The sequence below is a fragment of the Octopus bimaculoides genome, chromosome 6, assembly GCF_046866305.1.
Source record: "Octopus bimaculoides isolate indiv1 chromosome 6, ASM4686630v1, whole genome shotgun sequence".
Taxonomy (NCBI): Eukaryota; Metazoa; Mollusca; class Cephalopoda; order Octopoda; family Octopodidae; genus Octopus; species Octopus bimaculoides.
The window spans coordinates 10,543,207-10,562,577 of NC_142933.1; the positions used below are offsets into that span (position 1 = coordinate 10,543,207).

The window sequence follows — 19,371 nt, forward strand, 5'->3', positions numbered from 1 at the left end:
TGTTGGTGGTGGTGGTGGTGAGAGGGCTGTTAGTAGCTGTAATTACCGTCTTTGTGACGTTTACAGCAACTGCGTTCCTGTCACTGTGTGAGTATGCGCTATTCTGTTCTTTTTTCTCTTCTGGCATCTGAAGCCTCGAGAAATGCTTGTCAAAAGAACAAGACAAGCGTTCCAAAATTATGTTTCTCGACATTTTTCAAATGTCAAGAAGGAAATTTTTGTATTTTGCTAGGGCCGAAACTGCCCCTGGGGGCCAATTCCTGCCCTTGAAAATACACACAAATGAAGCCTAGGTGCTTCGCAACAAAATTATTTAAAAATTCCAACAGAATGTGGACAGTAAATGGTCAAATAAACGTTTACCTTCGCAGCCGATGTGACAGCACGTCCGTGAGAAGAGATAGATAGATAGATAGATAGATAGATAGATAGAGAGATAGATAGATAGATAGATAGATAGAGAGATAGATAGATAGAGAGATAGATAGATAGATATGCACATATACAGACTACAATCTTTTGACATCATATCTTTCAAGGGTTTTGATTTTCTTACTAATTCCGCTTTTTAAAACCTTACATTTCAAATTACTAATGTCAGACTCAAGGATGTCTCAGCAATTGAAAGGGCGTGCTGTAATTGTTGCTTTAAAAGCGCAGAATTAGTGGTATGGAGACAGATTCATCTGCTAAAAATTTCTCTTCATTTATTGTACAAAGTCTCAGAAATAATCGATAAAAACCTTAGATGTCACAATATTCAGTCGTTTTGTATCAACACGACACTTCTTCAATTTTTCGAATTTGCAGCCATTCTTGAATTCCCTTTTTCTTTTTATTCTGCTGTAAGTATCGAGACTACACTTTCATATATATATATATATATATATATATATATATATATATATATATATATGCATGAAGGTTAAATAGCAACGGAACACAGACAGGAGAAATGGCCGCCTAACTGTTATGGAGCAGCAACGCGTGACTATGACTGGAACAAGCGTGGAGAGTGGGACACTGGGTAATGATAAGTGGCAGACAGGAAATTGTGCGTGTATATATATTTTTGCAAGAGCTTTATACGCTTTTGTAATACATAGTGAAGAAAGATATAGTCGAACAATGTCGGAGCGTGTGGTGTGTTGCGACATGTCTGTGTGTGTGTGTGTGTGTGTGTGCGTTTGCATGTCTGTGTTTGTGTGAGTGGCCTGAAATGTCAGTTACAAATATTGTTGCTTTGAGCAATTGTCAAACATTGTATGAGGGATTTAAGGAGAGCAGTGACGACACAAAGTGGAAACAACGAGTATCTAAGGGAGGTGTGCACAGGAGCACATGTTTGCGTTTATATATGCATTTAATGTTTAGGGTAAGTGTAAGGTTGTAGGTGGATGTCTGTGTGGATAGGTGTACGTGTACACAGAGCAGTCATGTCTGGGTATAAACGTCTTAGTACGTGGATATATACGTCATAGCATGAGAATGCTAGACATTATGTGTGTGGGCACGTTGGTGTATGTAGAGGTGTTAAGAGGTAGTTGGGTGGAGGAGGGGCTATGTGCGTATGCATGTGGGTACGTGATAGTTACGGAGATGTGTTGGGCAGTGGTGCTTGTGAGTGAGGGTACTGATTGCGGGTGGCAGTGTGGTGATGAGATGAGGGTGCTCGGGTGGGGGGGGGTGTTGACTGGGGAAAAGCTGGTAAAAAGAGGGGCGATTGAGGAGAAAAGTGAGGTTAGAAACTCCGGGAAAAATATTTGAAACGCAAAGAATTATAAGCCTTCAGAGAATGCGGGTTCCCCTTTCTTTCTGGAGATGAGTAGCAGAGAATCCTGCTATGGTGATCGTGCTGAATAACGAAAGGTATAAGATGGATGAGTGTTCCAGTTGATCCAATCAACGGAACAGCCTGCTGGTGAAATTAACGTGCAAGTGGCTGAGCACTCCACAGACACGTGTACCCATAACGTAGTTCTTGGGGATATTCAGCGTGACACAAAGTGTGACAATGCTGACCCTTTGAATTACAGGCACAACAGAAACAGGAAGTAAGAGTGAGAGAAAGTTGTGGTGAAAGAGTACAGCAGGGTTCGCCACCATCCCCTGCCGGAGCCTCGTGGAGCTTTATGTGTTTTCGCTCAATAAACACTCACAACGGCCGGTCTGGGAATCGAAACCGCGATCCTACGACCGCGAGTCCACTGCCCTAACCACTGGGCCATTGCGCCTCCACGATCACAACGTATACCTAGAAAAAACAACACTGAAAGAAATAGCAGACTTTTTGCTTAAATAAATTTATTACGTTATTCCTTACGCGTGTTTTGGGAGGATTATAATAGATGACGACTAAGTATTTGTCCGGTATAATTATCTCTTTTTTCATCAGATTTTGGTTTCGGCTCCGATTTCTGTTTCGGGTTTAGATCGATCTGTTTAGTTCTCTATAAAAGTATAAAAATACAAAATGTTCATTTATGTACAACGAAAACTATCAGGATTTTCTTCAAGTAATATCTCAATGAGCCTATCAACAAATTCAACTGGACGTCCTATTCGATCTTCATCTTCAATGCTGAAATCTCCATCTTCTGCAAGTTCTTTCATTCAAGCATTCTTTCCCATAAACTGAGTGTATGTTTCGAGTCGCTTCGGCTGCAGAGTTTCCTTTTTTGTACTCATAAAGTATTATGTGCCTCAAATGCTCTTTGGATACCTCCATCTTAGAAAGGGTTTTAATCAAATAAATTTTAATTCTATTATTCTGTAAAATAATATTTGATTAGTTTAAATGTACACAAATGCATAAAAATAATTTCTAATTCCATTAGACATTCTAAAATACTATTAAATTTCATTCAATTTTTAAAAAGGTGAAATCGGACAGAACTTCTGGAATGTCCTGATATATAGGCAAAATATTCCAAAAAATATTCTACGTGGCGAATTGTAGTATACAGTATGAAACAACCCAAACAAAATATGTGGGATCAATAAGTATCCGGACTGTTCCATAGTAACGAAGCTGAAGCACCCAGAGTAAATCCGCTTGGCCCAGACTGAACTTGAAAAATGCTGTGCATGCGCACTAGTGTATAATGTCCTAGCTCATTTCCGCTGTTTACAGCAGTGCTTGGATAGAAGGTGTATAACGTGTAATCAGCGCATTGGCCATGACAGAGAAACTTGAGCAGAGAATATGCATCAAATTTTGCCAAAAGCTTGGCAATATCTGCTCAGAGGTCTACGCAAAGTTTTCAAAATTTTTCATCGTTTTTGATACGATCGAGGAGATATTGAGCAACTGAAATCCGGGTGTCTTTTTGATCAGCTGAAGGCAGTTTTGGCACAAACTTTGCAGACACACGTCTCCTACCCAACTCTTCAGTAATAATAGGGGGAACTGAAGAGTAACTCATAGTAATCTCTGCAAGAAAGTTCAGAGAAAGAAAATGTAGAAATAACAGCGAAGTGGTGGTTTTCAGTCATGTGGCGTAGAGATATAGCCGGACATAACAATGACGTGAATGGCTTAATGTCTAATCGACTAAGAAGCGAAGAGTAGGGTTAACAAGCTGTTTTTATTAATGGAATGCTAGACATTCTAGAAACTTCCAAGGGAAACGCTAAGCTACGTGAATAATTAAGAATTACGTCTCATGACAGATGCTTCGAGAAACTTAGAAAGGGAGGTTACTCTATAATCTTTCTCGCAAGGGAGATCATTCAACTATCTAGCTACCGCTACAATTATTATTATTATTATTATTGAGTGAGAGGGCAGTGCATCCCATCAAAGTGACACTGGGGTAAAATATACAAACCCCAATATACCCATCATGACTACTTGTCTGATAAGGGTACACCAGGCACATGCATCACAACCATATGTACGCGACATGGTGATCTCATATCAAGATAAACAGCGCATGACCTCACAGGTGGGGCCCAGTTAGAATTTTCTTCAGGTCGAGTAGTCCATCCCGTTCAAAAGGTCCCTGGATAAGGTTTGTTTAAGGATGTTGAGCAAAACACCCATGCTTCCAAAGGTGAATTATTCAAACTCCAAAGAACTCCTCTCAACACATGGCTATGATGCTCCCCCACTACTTCTGCTCGTGATCAGAGATGCACACATCTTCAGCCACCAAGAGACATGCTCAACTGGTTAAGGTCAAACAACTGACAAGAAAATCTGTGGTATTAAGCATAATATTTGCTGTAGCCCATCTTTTATACCAAGACAAAACAATATACATGATAACACTTCCAATCAATTAAGATCAGAAGCCAGGAGAGCCACTGCCTGGTACTGCATCAGGGCATTATTATTATTATTATTATTATTATTATTATTATTATTATTATTATTATTATTATTGTTATTATTATTATTATTATTATTATTATTATTATTATTATTATTATTATTATTATTATTATTGTTATTATTATTATTATTATTATTATTATTATTATTATTATTATTATTATTATTATTATTAATACCATTATTCTTTCTTTTCATCACAGGTTTTGGTGGAGCTCCCGGAGTTTTGCAAGCGTAGCGGGCTTGCTACCTGCAGCCTACGGTACCATTTACAGGTATCAAATAATTTCCAGATTATTCTCGACGTGCCAAGGAAGCAAACCTTTTGTTGAAATTCTATGCCAATGTCCTTGATATTCCTTTTGATGCCTTGTGATACTGTTTCCAAAGACCAGACACTAATTGGTGTTATTGTCACATTCTTCATTTTCGTACTTACGAGGGTTGTATTTATCTATTTTTTCGCCTCTCTTCTTGACTATTCACGGGTCAAAGGGGCACGCAACATCAACTATATAGCACCGGTGGTACATCTTGTCGAGCACTGCTAGATGCGTTATACTCTAGCAGCTAATCTGTTTGGATCATATGTTTGGAAAATCGCAGAGGATTTTGCTAGTCTCCGACAGCGTCACCCTCTGCAGTTTGTGCTCATCTTGCCTCTCTCTATCCCCAACTTTTCACAAAGTTTTCAGTGTAGCATTTTCACTACCTGATCGTGTCGCCACAGCTAGTGGTGGTTTTGGACAAGTCTAGGGCGTTCGTTTGTCATATGGGCAATGGTTTCATCAGTTCGAATACAGATGCGGCACAGCGGAGAAACCTGCTCATTTCAAAGGTTGACCCTCCAGTTCGTGTCCAAATCTTGGTCTTGCACTGCCAGTATAGTGCTCTCGGTTTCTTTTTTATGGTTCCTTTCTACAGCCAATCCCACCTATTTTTTCCAGAAATTTCTGTTGTGGTTACATGGAATTGATCGTATCTTCCCTTGTTGCGTAATTCTTCTTCGTGTCTTTTTTGTAATTCTTCCTTCAGTTTTCCATTTTTTCTCTGCTTTTAATACCGCTTCGTTCCTATCTTCCACTAGCCTCGATCCTAACTTCCTAACTTCCACGAGCAAAGATTCCTTACTTTCGGTAAGATACCTAATTCAGCTCTCGACTTCGATAGTACATTCTTCCACACTTATCGGTCCTCTTACTCCATTTGCTCTCTTCATGTATAGGCAGCCAGTACCTCACGTGAATGATGGGCTCCATGCATCGTTAGGAGCTTACTTGACTCCCTGTATATCTCCTTTATTTCCTCTTCTGTCCACTTCAAGATTCCTGCGTCTGTGCGCGAGTTTATTGCCGAAACTATGTTTCTGGCATTCAGCTTTGAAGCCAGTATTTTTCTCACTCGCAGCAGCTACTCTCTTTTACTTTTTTCTTTCATGTCGTTGTGTTTAATTCCATATACTTGCGGGTATTTGTAGCTGGATTGAAGTTAAATTGCCTTCATTATCTCACCACTTAGCGAACCTAGCGCTTCTGCGATGACAATCTTTTCTCGTCTCATCACCAGCGTAGCGCATTTTGTGAGCCTAAACTCCATCTTAATATCGTTGGATAAATCCGCACAGACTGGACTAGTTCTGCCTCACTTTTTGTCCAGTTCTGCCTCACTTTTGTGAACAACTTCATGTTGTCAATGAATAGCAAGTTCTTCAGGTTTCCCTTACCCCTTCCCAGGTCATACCCCAACTTTGTTTTCTGTAGTATTTTACTCAAGAGGATCATTGCCAACAAGAAGATCAGTGGGGACACATTATCCTCCTGGAAGATTCCTGTCCTCATTTTCACCTCCCCTAATACTTGATTCTCTGCAGTCAATTCTATTCTCTACCACTTCATACTGTTCCATATAAAGCATCTCATGCTTTCTGCTACTCCATACATTTCAATTGTTCTTATTATTCAAGAGTGTAATATCATGTTCTATGCTTCTTGATACTCATCTCATGCCATGCTCAGGTTTGTGTGTCTTCTCTGCAGTTTCTGACAATTAGATTATCGATTAAGAGCTGTTCTTTCGTTCCCCGGCTCCCCTTTCGGCACAATCTATACAGTTCACCGGTAAGCACCTGATATTAGTTTCCTCATTAGCGGAAGACATGTTATTGGTCGAAAGCTGTATACGTCATTTCTTTTTTCAGGATCCTTGGCATACTACTACTATTATTATTATTATTATTATTATTATTATTATTATTATTATTATTATTATTATTATTATTCAGTAGTTTTATTTTTATAGGGCACTTTCACTTCAATACCGAGCGCAGCTCTGTGTGCCTTGGGTATGTGCTGTGGTTTGCTGTGATGCTCTTAAGGCTACTGTATTGAAAGTGTTTTGCGTAGGATGTGTGCAGTGCCCAGTTTTGCAATTTTCTGTATGTTATATATATTTTTAAGTCCTGATGTTTTTGTTATGTATTTGTCTGTATATTTTTTATCATATCTAATGCGCCTACTATGATAGGAATTATTTCTGTTTTTAGATTCCACATTCGAGTTACTTCTATATCGAGGTCTTTGTATTTTGAAAGTTTCTCCATTTCTTTTAGAGAAACGTTGTCATCTGCTGGTATTGATACATCAATTAGAAAGCATTTTTTTCTTCATGATCTCTGGCAGCTATATCTGGCCTATTGGCCTTAATTTCTCTGTGTGCATTGAATTGCATGGTTTGTGAGTTAGTGTACAAATTGCGAGTGATAGTGTGGGGATAAGATGGGAGTAGTCGGGGTGGGGGGAGGCTGTCGGTGAGTGGGGTAAGTGAGAAGAAGTGGGTAAAAAGAGGGAGGGAGTGAGGAGAAAAGTGATGTTAGAAACATTGGGAAAGACATTTAGAATGCAAAGTACCATACGTTTGGAGAGAAAGTGGGTTCCCCTTTCTTTCTCGAAGTGAGTGGCAGGGAATCATGTTGGTATAACCATACTGAATACCGAGAGGTGTTGGAACAATGATGGGAGGAACGAAAAGGAAATGTTGCCTTTTAATAAAAACTTTCCTTCTAATGGTTTCTGACAGTCATAAAGATCACAGTGTATATATAGATCCCACCCCCTCACAAAAGACAAAGACAACAGGAAACAGCAGAGTTGGTTCCGAAAATAGTTTATTACGTTATTTCTTACACGTGTTTCAGTGAGGAGTGTACGATAGAATGATTAAATCTTGGTCTGGTATAATTAGTATACCATTCTTCACCAATTTATTTGAAACTGATTTTGGTTTTAGGTGTAGATCGATCTATTTAATTTTCTATATGAATAAAAGAATACAAAACAATTATTTATATATAGTGATATCAACTGGTATTGCCAAATGAAATTAATTATAAAATTATACAATAGAATATATATCGTTACAAATTTACAGCCATTAAACAATAAAGTTACGACTGCACAAAATTCGATTTCCCGATGGATAGATTTATCACTGACAAAAAATATATACAGAGCTGAGGAATTATTTACGTTATTTACATTATTTACATTTGACGGATATATGGCGTAGTGGTTAAGAGCGCGGGCTACTAACCCCAAGATTCCGAGTTCTGAATAATAATAATATTAATAATAATAATAATAATGATAATAATAATAATAATAATAACATCAAAAAATACCTTAGGAATGAGAACCCAGGTTCGAAATTTCCCCTAGACATCTCATGAAGCCTCGAGGGTATATCAGCCTAAACGTTGGGTTAACAACAAACAAGATGAGGACAAATATCCGTCAAATGTAAATAATGTAAAGAAATAATATACTTACATTTTTGTTGTTCATAGACATATACAGACGCATAAACAAATATATAGGCACACACACGCACGCGCTTGCACGCACACACACGCACACACACACACACACACACACACACACACACACACACACACACACACACATACATACACATACACATACACATATATACATATTAAATTGATATAAACAGCTACGCGCAATAATAAAGGAAAATTCAATCGTTACTAAATATAACTAGCAGTGCTGAGAGACCTGCATTGCTAGAACTAGGAGCAAAATGCTCCTTGTGCTGTAGCATGAGCGCAAATGCATACACATACACTTACAGGGGAGAAACATTCCCATGAGCGAACCAAGAATCTTTTAGACTAAACGTTCAGTGTCGCGTTTATCCGCAAGCTTCATCAGTAAGAGCCGCCCGATTGGCTGGTATCGGCGAATTCCCCGTCAGCATTTCTGTATTTACTACAGAAATCTATGGATGGTTTAGCGGAATTCAAATGCGTGTACAAAATTAATATAAATGGCTAGGAGCAATATTATACCATAATGGAAAATTCAGTTATCATTATATGCGACTAAGGGTGCTCATATATATATATATATATATATATATATATATATATACACGGTCATATCCGAAATGTAACCAGACGTGATCTGTTGTGGAATTTTTCTTCCTTCTTTCTTTCCCATTGGACTTTCCTGTTTTTCCTGCTTCCGAAGAAGAGCTATGCTCGAAACTTAAAACAACTACTCTCTTCCTTCAATGAGCGTCATATTAATGCTTTCCCTGTGTTACGTCCCCACGCGTGTTTATTTTTTCTTTTACTCTGTTTTTTAATGACTGCATATTTACATATATGTATGTGTGTGTGCGTGTGTGCGTGTGTGTGTATATATATGTATATATGATTTTAAGTGGAAATTTTAATTTCATATAACCTGTTATTGAAAAGACTGTTAGTTGAAAAGACCAATGAAGCAAAATCAATTTCAAAAGTGTATATATCGATGTAATTGTCTATCTATATATATAACCTTATTTTTGTTCCGTTCTGAACCAAAACTGTCCTACGAACGGGAACGTGAAACTCTGAGTAACAGTTTTTGTGGCGTCTTTGCAGCTTTATTAATAAAGTGTATATATATATATATATATATATATATATATATTGATTGACCGTTGACTGAACACTATTCAATTTTTTTCTCCGTGTTTTTCTCCTTGTCTCCGTATTCTTTCTGTTGAAGAGCGTAGCTCGAAACGTCAAAGACTTTCCGTATTCCCGAGCGTCATACTAATACATCCTTTTGTTATTTACACCACCTGTCCTCGTCTGTTGTTGTTTTTTCGTACATTCTCCCATATATATATATATATATATATATATATATATATATATATATATATATATATATATGTATATATATACGTATATATATATACATATATATATATATACGTATATATATATATATATATATATATATATATATATATATATATATATATATATATATATATATATATATATATATATATACGTATATATGTATATATGTATGTATGTATATATATATGGAAAAACTTAAAAGAAATATACCGCGTGGTCAATTGTAATAAACAATATGAAATGATGGGAAATGCACAGAAAACCATTCCAAAATCAAAAGCTATATTAACGGGTTAAAACGATGTTAGATATTTTCTCTCAAAAGCCATATCTTTTAAAGAGCTTTAGTGCCTTCAATGACCGCGCATAAATTTCAGGAAGTTTTTTTTTTTTGTTTTCTCACGTCCGCTTTAAAAAAAAAAATGCTTTGACGGCAGAAATGAAAGAAAAACCACAGGACCTATCTTAAGTTATTCCCATCTGATCTACTATTTTTTATTATGTCCGTTGAAACGTTGATTATCACCCCTGTGTTTTCCAATCTGCCTTCTACATTATGAGCGTACCTTGTTCAAACGTCTGTTTTGAACAACTGACCAAACAGTGTTGAAAATGGCGAAATAAATTACTGTTTCTACCAGAAAGCCCTGATTAGCTGTATTTCAGAAGACTTGTGGCTTTCATTCTAACATTATCTTTACTCTCTCAGCTAGTTATGTACTATTCTACGCGTTGAAGCAAGCCTTGCTGCACAGTTCAATGTGAGTGGAACTGAGAGTGAAAGACCAATCGATGAAGGACAGATCTTTTCTGATTGCTCCTCAGTCCGCTTTGTGAAAGTTTATGTTGTCAAATAAGTGCAGTGGAGTGGGATTGGCTGGTTTCGTTTTGATATGCCGGAAATTTAAATTTGCAGAGTATCATGTCGTGGTCTGAGAGGAGTGTTTTTTTCAACTGAAATACTGTGAAAGGAGCTAGAGTGGTTGGTTAATATTAAATCCCAAATCGTTTTGTTCTGTCTTGTTGGTTCGAGCACTAGCTGAGTCAGGAAGAATGTATCCATTAGATTAAAGAGTAATTCTGCTGCTGCTTTGTCTGATGTAGAGCATTTGCCTAACTTCAGAGTATTTGTGGGCCAGTTTATATGAGGGAGGTTAAAATCACCCATCAGTAGTATGTTTCCGGAGTTGTATTTTTGAAGGAAGGACTTGATTTTGTTGAGGCACTCTTCGAAGCACTTTAGGTGGCCTGTAAAGACCAACAGTTATGTCTTTGGCCTTGTTGAATAGTGGTATAGATTCACAATAGGCATTGGAAAATATGTCCTTGGCATCAACTGAAAAGGAGGCATCGAGAAAGATGGCTGTCTCCACTTTATTTCGGTATGTGCGATCTGCACGGATGATGGAGAAATCTCTTATTTCCACCTCGGCATCCATATGTGTGCTATTTAGGTGAGTTTCAGTATGGATAAAGAAAGGGAAGCAATGTGCCATTTCGGCAAGCCAACTCTCTATGTATGGCATCTTCCATTTTTGGGCAATGAGTGATGGGTTGATACCACGTACATTTGACAGGAATGTCGAGGTAAAGGTAGTTTGATGTTTTCATTGGTCTAAGAGCTCAGTATTATGTTTTATGTTGTTTAAAGGTAGCAATAAGGGTAGTTTTTGTATAGAGCTGTGTGTGTGTGATTTTCTAGTTGGTGATGGGTGTGTGTTTTTTTTGTGTTTTGCATAAATGGTTGCTGATAGCTTGTTGAATCTCTTGGCTTTGGTCGGCCTTCATATTTTCTAGATAAGTTAGTAAGAAAGAGTTGCCACTTTGATTTGCCAGTTGGTCAGAGGATACATAGTTCATGTTTATTGTACTTGGTGTTATGGTTTTCCCATAGTTCTGTCTCTGTTGTTTGGTTGCAGGAGGTGAAATGTGGTTGTATTTTGATTTTGTTGTTGTCGTAGGTCTCCTCTGTTGCTGTCTCTATTTATTTTTCGATCGTCTTGTGCCCTTCAGATGGTTGTGGTTGTATTCTGGGTTCAGTTCAAGCTGGGGCCAAATCTACAGTTACCTTGCGAATGGTAACGACAGGGTTTTTGACATGGGCACAGTAAAGGTTTTTTTTTTATATTAGGAGGCTCATTGGTCAGTGGTCCTATTGTAGTAGCAGTAGCAGACTGTTGCAGTTGTTGTTGTTGTTGCTGTAGCGGCAGTGAAACTTGACTTGCAACAGTAGGGCTGGGTGGAATCAGGTCAGATAATGGTGCCAAACAAGGTGCTTCCAATGTAGTTGCAACAGCAGGCTGTTGATGTTGCGATAGTGAGTCCTGGATTGCCACGGTAGTGTTGGTTGGAATTAGGTCGGATAGCGATATCAATGAGGATGTTGTTTGTTGCTGGCTAACGGGTCGTTGAAATGATCCCTGACCTGTTGGAATTGGGTCAGTTGGTGCGCTACGTCCGTTGACAAGTATGGCTTCCAGTGTTACCATGTGCGCGTGCACAGTAGGAAACGATCTTGTGGTTTCTTTTATTTTGTTTTCGATCTGTTTGTCAGATCTGTAAATGGACTGTGACGTTAATTTTTCAGCGATCTTACCGTAGACATTAGCTTTTACACTATCGTTATGGCGAGTGCACCAAACGTTTATCGGTGCACTGATTTCGTTTTCTACCCAGTGTCGTTTTATAATATTATTGGCCATATTCAGTGGATAGGACACTATTATACACTGTACGTTAGTTATTGATAACTTGAAGTATAATCGTGAGTGCACCGCTGAAAAGTTTGTGTCGCCTTCAGAAAATGAACAGCATCCTAAATACACACAAACTAAGTTTCCATATGCGTATGTGTGTTTGAAGTTATGTGAGCGGATGTTACTATGCTGTTGTTATACTGCACATTTATGCATCCAGTGGTCCGTATTCTTTGTGGTTTCAATTTAGGAATGACCTGTCCGAGGACTTTAGGCGAGCCGCTCACCCTCGATTCCCTGCTTGAAAAGTAGGTTTCACTGATGCAATATACAACCTAGCGCTGATTGAGATTGAAAACAAGACTTTAGATTTAGGCGGTGACGTAATGACCACTGATGGGCTTCCCCCACTGGAAGGCCTACCTCAAATGATCCCCCTTTTGAGATTGTTCGTGAAACATCTTCCGACATTGCTGAACTATCTTCATATGTACAGATCAATGAGGCACTCCTGCTACCCGTTTAGAAGCACGCCTGTGACACTATCGTTCAGCAAGTCCAGGGTCGTAAAGGTAGCGTTTTCTTCCTTAAAGCTCCTGGAGAGGCAGGCAAAACGTTCCTAACTAGACTCATTCTTGCAAAATTAAGGCTACAAAAGTGCATCACAATAGCCATGGCAACTTCGGGCATAGCTGCTACTCTACTCCCTGGTGGTAGGACTGCACACTCTACGTTTAAGCTTCCTTAAGCTCGCAACATTTCAAAGACGTCGGACAACGGGCAATTGCTCGCACAATGCCGCCTGATTCTTTGGGATGAATTCACAATGGATCACAAGGGTGCCCTTGAAGCATTAGATAGAACTTTGCGAGACATAAAGGAAAGCCACGAAACGTTGGGGGTGGGATCACTGTCCTGCTATCTGTGGACTTTAGAAAAAATAGTGATTCCGAAAGCCACAAGGGCGGATGAAGTAATGGCTTGTCTTATGTCTTCACCTCTATAGGGTCATGTTGTTACTTTAAAGTTAGAATCTAACATGACAGCGCGCCTCCATGAGGACCCATTTTCAGAAGATTTTGCCGGGTACATCCTCCTTCTTGGCAATGGTGAAGTTCCTGAAGACGGAAATGAAGATGTTGACATAAGTAACATTTGCACAATAACCAGTACTATCCATAGTCTTCAGGACCAGGTCTTCCCAGGCCTAGAAGTCCACAACAGAGATCTAGATTGGCTTTGTCAAGAGCCATTTTGGCTCCTAAAAATGTTGCACTCAGTGCAATCAACAGCAGCCTCTTACTGTATTTGCCTGGGGACGTGACAGTCTATAAGTCAGTGGACATTATTCCCTATCAGGATGAGGTAGTTGATTATCCCACTGAATTTTTGAATTCCTTGGAGCCTTCAGGTGTACCTACACATAATTCTTACTCTTAAAGTAGGTAGCGCTGTTATGCTGCTGATAAGGAATTTAAATCCACCGACGTTGTGCAACGGTACACGCCTTGTTATCACAAAATTACTTCCTAATGCCATTGAAGCAACGATTATGATCGTTTGTGGTAAAGGTCAAGACGTCTTCATACGACGAATTCCCCTTCTGCCTTCGGCCGCTGACTTACCGTTCACATTCCGCAGAGTGCAGTTTCCGCGATTAGACTCAGTTACGCCATGTCCATTAATAAGTCCCAAGAGTTTCGCAGTCTCTCGTTGAACTTTACTTAGCCGAACCATACTTTTCACACGGTCAGCTCTACGTTGGCTGCTCAAGAGTGGGTTGCCTTCATCCCCCAGGAAAAAACTAAAAATGTTGTTTATAAGGTAGTTATGTAGACTTGCTGTACGTGCGCCATATTTCAGTCCTACCTTATTGCTATTATAATTTTTGTTGCTTCATTTTCTTCTCGAGATTGTGATCGTAATATTACACGTGGGGTTCCCTTTAAGTGTTACTTAGGTGTTAGTATTGCCATAAAGCGTGAAAGGTGTATAAGGTTGGGGGTGTTAATCGTTTTATTAGTTTCTCAGCCTTTTCAAACTAACGAACCCGGGTAACACCGGGTACGCCTTCTACTTTATTTTATTTTCTGTATATATGTATCTTTATTTTTAGTATATATTTATATATTTATTTATTTTAGCATATTTTTATATTATTTTTATTCGGAAGTCCTGCGGCGATAGGAAGATGGGTGAAGCGTGTAAACCTGACGGGTTGGAAACGTAGTCAGCCACCTGCACTTGCGATTTGGTGGTGATTACATGAACTTATTAGTGCAGTCTGGAGGGATGGTGCAATGCCTAAGGACTGGAAAGATGCAATTATAATTATTCTTCCTCTCTACAAGCCAGAACAATGTGTGGTAACTACAGTGGTATTGCTCTACTATCAGCTGCTGAGAAGGTTCTGGCAAATATTCTTCTTAACAGCCTGAACGGGTGTCTCCTAAATGATTTCCTATCTGAATCTCAATGTGGCTTCCGATCTGGTAGAGGGACAATAGATATGATTTTCACAGCAAGACAGTTGCAGGAGAAGTGCTATGAGCAGAATATGGATCTTGTTCAGGTATTCATTGATTTAACGAAGACCTTTGATACTGTGAAAAGGGGCCTTGCTATGGAAAATACTTGGCAAACTTGGATGTCCGGATTATTTTGATCTATAATTAAATCACTTCATGATGGGATGGAGGCTTGGATCAAGGTTGGTGGAGGCATGGCGGGACTCATTCTTGTAGAGAATGGTGTCAAGCAGGGTGACATCCTTAACCCAAATCTCTTTTCTTGGTACTTTGCCGCTGCTTTTAATCACGCTTTTGCTAAGGTTAGCTCACTGGGAATATATATCAGGTATCGATCTTCCGGCCGCCTCTTTAATCTGCGCCGATTTGCTACCAATTCAAAAGTTTTCCAGTCTCTTATTCGTGACCACTTTTATGCAGATGACTGTTATGACATGCAAATACTTATGAATCGTATTTCTGCTTCTTGTGGAGGCATTTCGACTCAGCATTAGCCTGGACAAGACTGTTGTAATGTTCCAGCCTGCACCAGGAAATCCATATGTGGAACCAGCTATCTTGGTTCAAGGAACAATTCTGAAAGTGGTATACACACATACATACATACATACATACATACATAATTACCCTCTCTTAAATTACCCTCTCTCACTTTATTTACTGATCCACACATTTCTTCAAGCATTTGCCTTTTATCTGTTTATTTATTTTTTTGTTTGTTTGTTTATTTGATTTTTCTACTCCGCTCTTCTGGCTTTGACATTCATTTCTTCGGCGAGTTAACTTGGGATTCCTTGACGAAAATGCAACCTTCATGTAATTGAAGTATTATCGGCCTGATGAGTATCTCGTTGACTACTCCTTGTTGATTACTTATTACATTAGAGGATCTGCTAGCTAGGAAACCTATGTATTCTGAATTTTAACTGATCCGCTTCCCTAATTGAGATCTCCTTTTGCATTCAGAGCGAATGAGGTTGCTAACCGTGTGTTATAAAACATTTGTTTTCAGTTTATCAAACTTCGAAAAGCCAAAACTATACGACCCTCGCACGTCAATTATTATACTTCCTGTGTTTTTATACATACCACGGACTGCTCAAATCTTAGAGAATTCCAATACTTAGACCTTTAGATCTTATAATTACACATCGATAGTATATATATATATAGTAATAATATTAGGGGATAAAAAATTTATTCCAACCTTACAGGCAAAGAATCGGTATAATATCATACCGGGTTTCCTAATATATAATATATATGTATATAACTTATTTAGAGACGAACCACCACTCTACAACTCAGTCAACTCAGAAGCCGTTCAAATCCATGCTGTGAAGCATATACCATCTTGATATATCTAATATTTTAATCTACATTTATACTTCCATACTGTATATTATCGTATTAACTTTTACTGTCCAATTTATAAATTTGACTTTTAAATATTTTAAATTAATATTTCTATGATTTATTTATATGATTTATATGAATTATTTATGTAATATGTTATTTAATTTAAATTTTTTGATTAAAATATTAGATATATTAAGATGGTATATGCCTCACAGCATGGATTTGGACGGGTTATGAGTTGACTGAGATGTAGAGTGGCGGTTCGTCTCTAAATTAGTTATATATATATATATATATATATATATATATATATAGGTATGTATATATGTATGTATACAATTTTTTTATTTGTGAATTAAGGCTACCATTGGTTTCATGTTAAAAAGAATAGGAAAATATCCAAGTATCTTAACAATTATTATAGCCGATCACATGAGAAAGGTATTCGCCTCCATTATAGAAAACAATCTCGATTAGTTCATGGGATTTTTCGTGAATTCCCGTAAATGATACAATGAAGCAATGAATCATGTGACACTACTCTAGAAGGCACTCAAATATTTTAAAGAAGTCTTCCTATAAACGAGGGTAACTACAAACAAGGGCAACCCTACGAGAATAGCCCGTGAACACATATAGAACATAAAATTCACTCAGCAAAGAAGAAATGTCACAAACTCCACACAAAGAAGAAATAAGCACCAACACACAAGTACAAAAGACCATACCCAGAGCAAAATAATTCAAAAAAATTACCGAAAAGACCAATCCAAGGGAGACAAACTCCAAAAAATGCTTTCTAGAGTAGCGTTCCTTGACTCCTTTCACTGTTTCATTTACGCAAATTAACGAGAAATCCCGTGAACGAAACGAGATTATTTCTCCTTGTGATAGGCTTGAAAAATTGTTAAGATACTTATATATTTTCCTACTCTTTTTAACATAAAATCAATGTAGCCTTAAATCACAAATAAAGAATTTATTTATACACGAATGCGGTGTCCTCCACTCATTTCAACGTTTTACATTTACGTATGTATATATATATATATATATATATATATATATATATACACACGAAAACCTCAGTTAATCGTTTTAGGGGCAGAACATACAAGAGAGAATTATTTTAGAGAATAGATAAGTTTGAACGAATAGGCGATTAAAAAACAAGAGAAATTCTTAGCTTAGCTGTGCATATTTTTGAGTATCATGAAACGATCAAACACATGAAATACACTAACGAAATTCTGAGAGAGCAAAGGAACAGGTGTGGAGCCGACAGCCGAAAATGGACGAGGATTGCAAACTTTACCCTAAGATAGTAAGAGAAATAGTTGGGAGTAGCCATTGCAACGAGGAATAAGTGAGATACAGACAGGAAAGAAATTATTTTAGCGAACGGTACGAAATATGTATCTATATATAGTCAAAAAACAAGGGAAGGTGTTATTTTAGAGGGACAGATTGCAATTTGGAAGCTATTTGGTGAATTAATATAAATGTGTACAGTTTACGAAAGCAACCACGGACACGAAAATGTCATTTTAGGATTAGAGCAAACAAGAAATAATTATTATAGAGAAAAGTACGAAATATGTATATACACGTAGACAAGAAACAAGGTTAGTCATTTTAAGGGCAGTAACAAAGAAGAAAGAGTTATTTTAGAGAATAGAGAAGAAAGGAGTGTTTTCAATATCCTCGACCTGCACCGACCATCACGTGCGAGTTCTGCCCACTAATCTTTCACCTCCGACTTAGACTCCAAATCAGTTTGGGCACAAGCATTAACCGAGGAGACTGGATGGAAACTGACGAACCCAATGCTCGGATACGAGCTGTAGCCCACTATATATATATATATATATATATATATATATATATATATATATATATATATATATATATATATATATCGTGCGCAGGGACACCATGAGAACAGCAGATATGTTGGGAAAATCTACCCTTACAAAGTCTTCAAGAGATGTACGTTCGAGCCCCGTGGCGGTTTGTTGATAAATATTGCTGCTTTGTAATTGAAATGTACCCGACATTCCTGCAGTTCTAACTCCGTATCAATGTTCGAAAATAAATGATCATATTTGTATCTTACAATATATATATATACACATACACACACACACACACACACACACACACACACATATATATATATACATATATATATATATATATATATACATATATATATACATATATACATATATATATATATATATACACATATATATATATATATATGTATGTATGTATGTATGTATATATGCATGTATGTATGCAAGTATGTATGTATGTGTGCTGTATGTTCTATGTGTGTGGCTGTGTTTCTCGCTTCCAATACTTGTCAACCGGTGTCGATTCATTTACGTTTAAGTGGTCCGAAAAATGACACCGATAGAATAAAAACCACATTTAAAAATAAATATTTTTAATACTGGTCTCAGTTTCTTCCACTAAACTATTCAAGATGGCCGCTGTTATCTAAAATATCAAACAAGTAAAAGATAAAGAATTTCAATTCTAATTCTTCTGTTGTTAAGAAATGGAAAGCATTTTGTCATAGATTGCCCTGAAAAAGAGACACATTTTAAAATAAAAAAATAAGGATTTCGACGGTCTAGAAATGCTTACAATTGTATTTTTACATCAAAAGGAAAGCTAACTGGAGTTAGAGGTAGAACGGAAAAGGACGTGTGTTACAAGTGCAACTGAACAGTGATATGGGAAAAATGTATTATATAAGTCAAATTAAATATCTTAAAATATATACTTACTTTTCTTAACATTTTCCCCCTAATTTTGATGTGATTTCAACGCGTTTACCTCCCTTAATGTGGCACCTGTGTGTCCAGCATTCACCGTCTTCCAAATTTGGCCAAGTTTTATTTTTCCCAACACATCTGCCATTATTCTGCCGACAATCTGTTGTTGATGAGAAAACAAATAATATATAGATTACTCTATTAAATAATTGTCTTTGGACTAAAGATTCCTATAATGGCTGGATTCTTGGGGAAAAGGCCAGTCATTTCAGAGGAACGGGTAAATCGATTACATTGACTCTAATGCACCATAACTACTTATTTTATCGACTTAGAATTGATCAAATGCAAAATTTGCCTCGGTAGAGTTTGAAGTCAAATCTGAAAACCAGAAAAGTTCCGATAATCACTTTTGCCGGCATGCTAACTATTTTTCCAATTCACCGTTCCA

The 19,371-nt window shown here is 37.5% G+C and overlaps 1 protein-coding gene and 1 long non-coding RNA gene across 4 annotated transcripts in view; one reads left to right on the plus strand and one right to left on the minus strand.

Annotated features, from left to right (window-relative positions):
* The window catches only part of LOC106872071 (uncharacterized), a 19,978-nt gene continuing 607 nt past the window's right edge, over positions 1-19,371 (plus strand). Inside the window, exons 1-2 of the long non-coding RNA XR_016242162.1 lie at positions 1-87; positions 4,540-4,611. This is a non-coding gene — a long non-coding RNA (uncharacterized LOC106872071). The remainder of the gene's footprint in view (positions 88-4,539; positions 4,612-19,371) is intronic.
* Positions 7,483-19,371, minus strand: part of LOC106872077 (uncharacterized) — a 24,937-nt gene continuing 13,048 nt past the window's right edge. For 2 of the 3 annotated variants that reach the window (XM_089353420.1, XM_089353421.1), the window contains exons 4-5: positions 18,933-19,080; positions 7,483-7,645 (exon numbers count right to left, since the gene is read on the minus strand). In XM_089353420.1, coding sequence (XP_089209546.1) covers positions 18,938-19,080 — 143 coding nt within the window. In that variant the 3' untranslated portion in view covers positions 7,483-7,645; positions 18,933-18,937. Of the gene's footprint in view, positions 7,646-8,012; positions 8,081-18,932; positions 19,081-19,371 lie in introns of all 3 variants that reach the window. The other variant, XR_008264474.2, reaches the window with a different exon arrangement.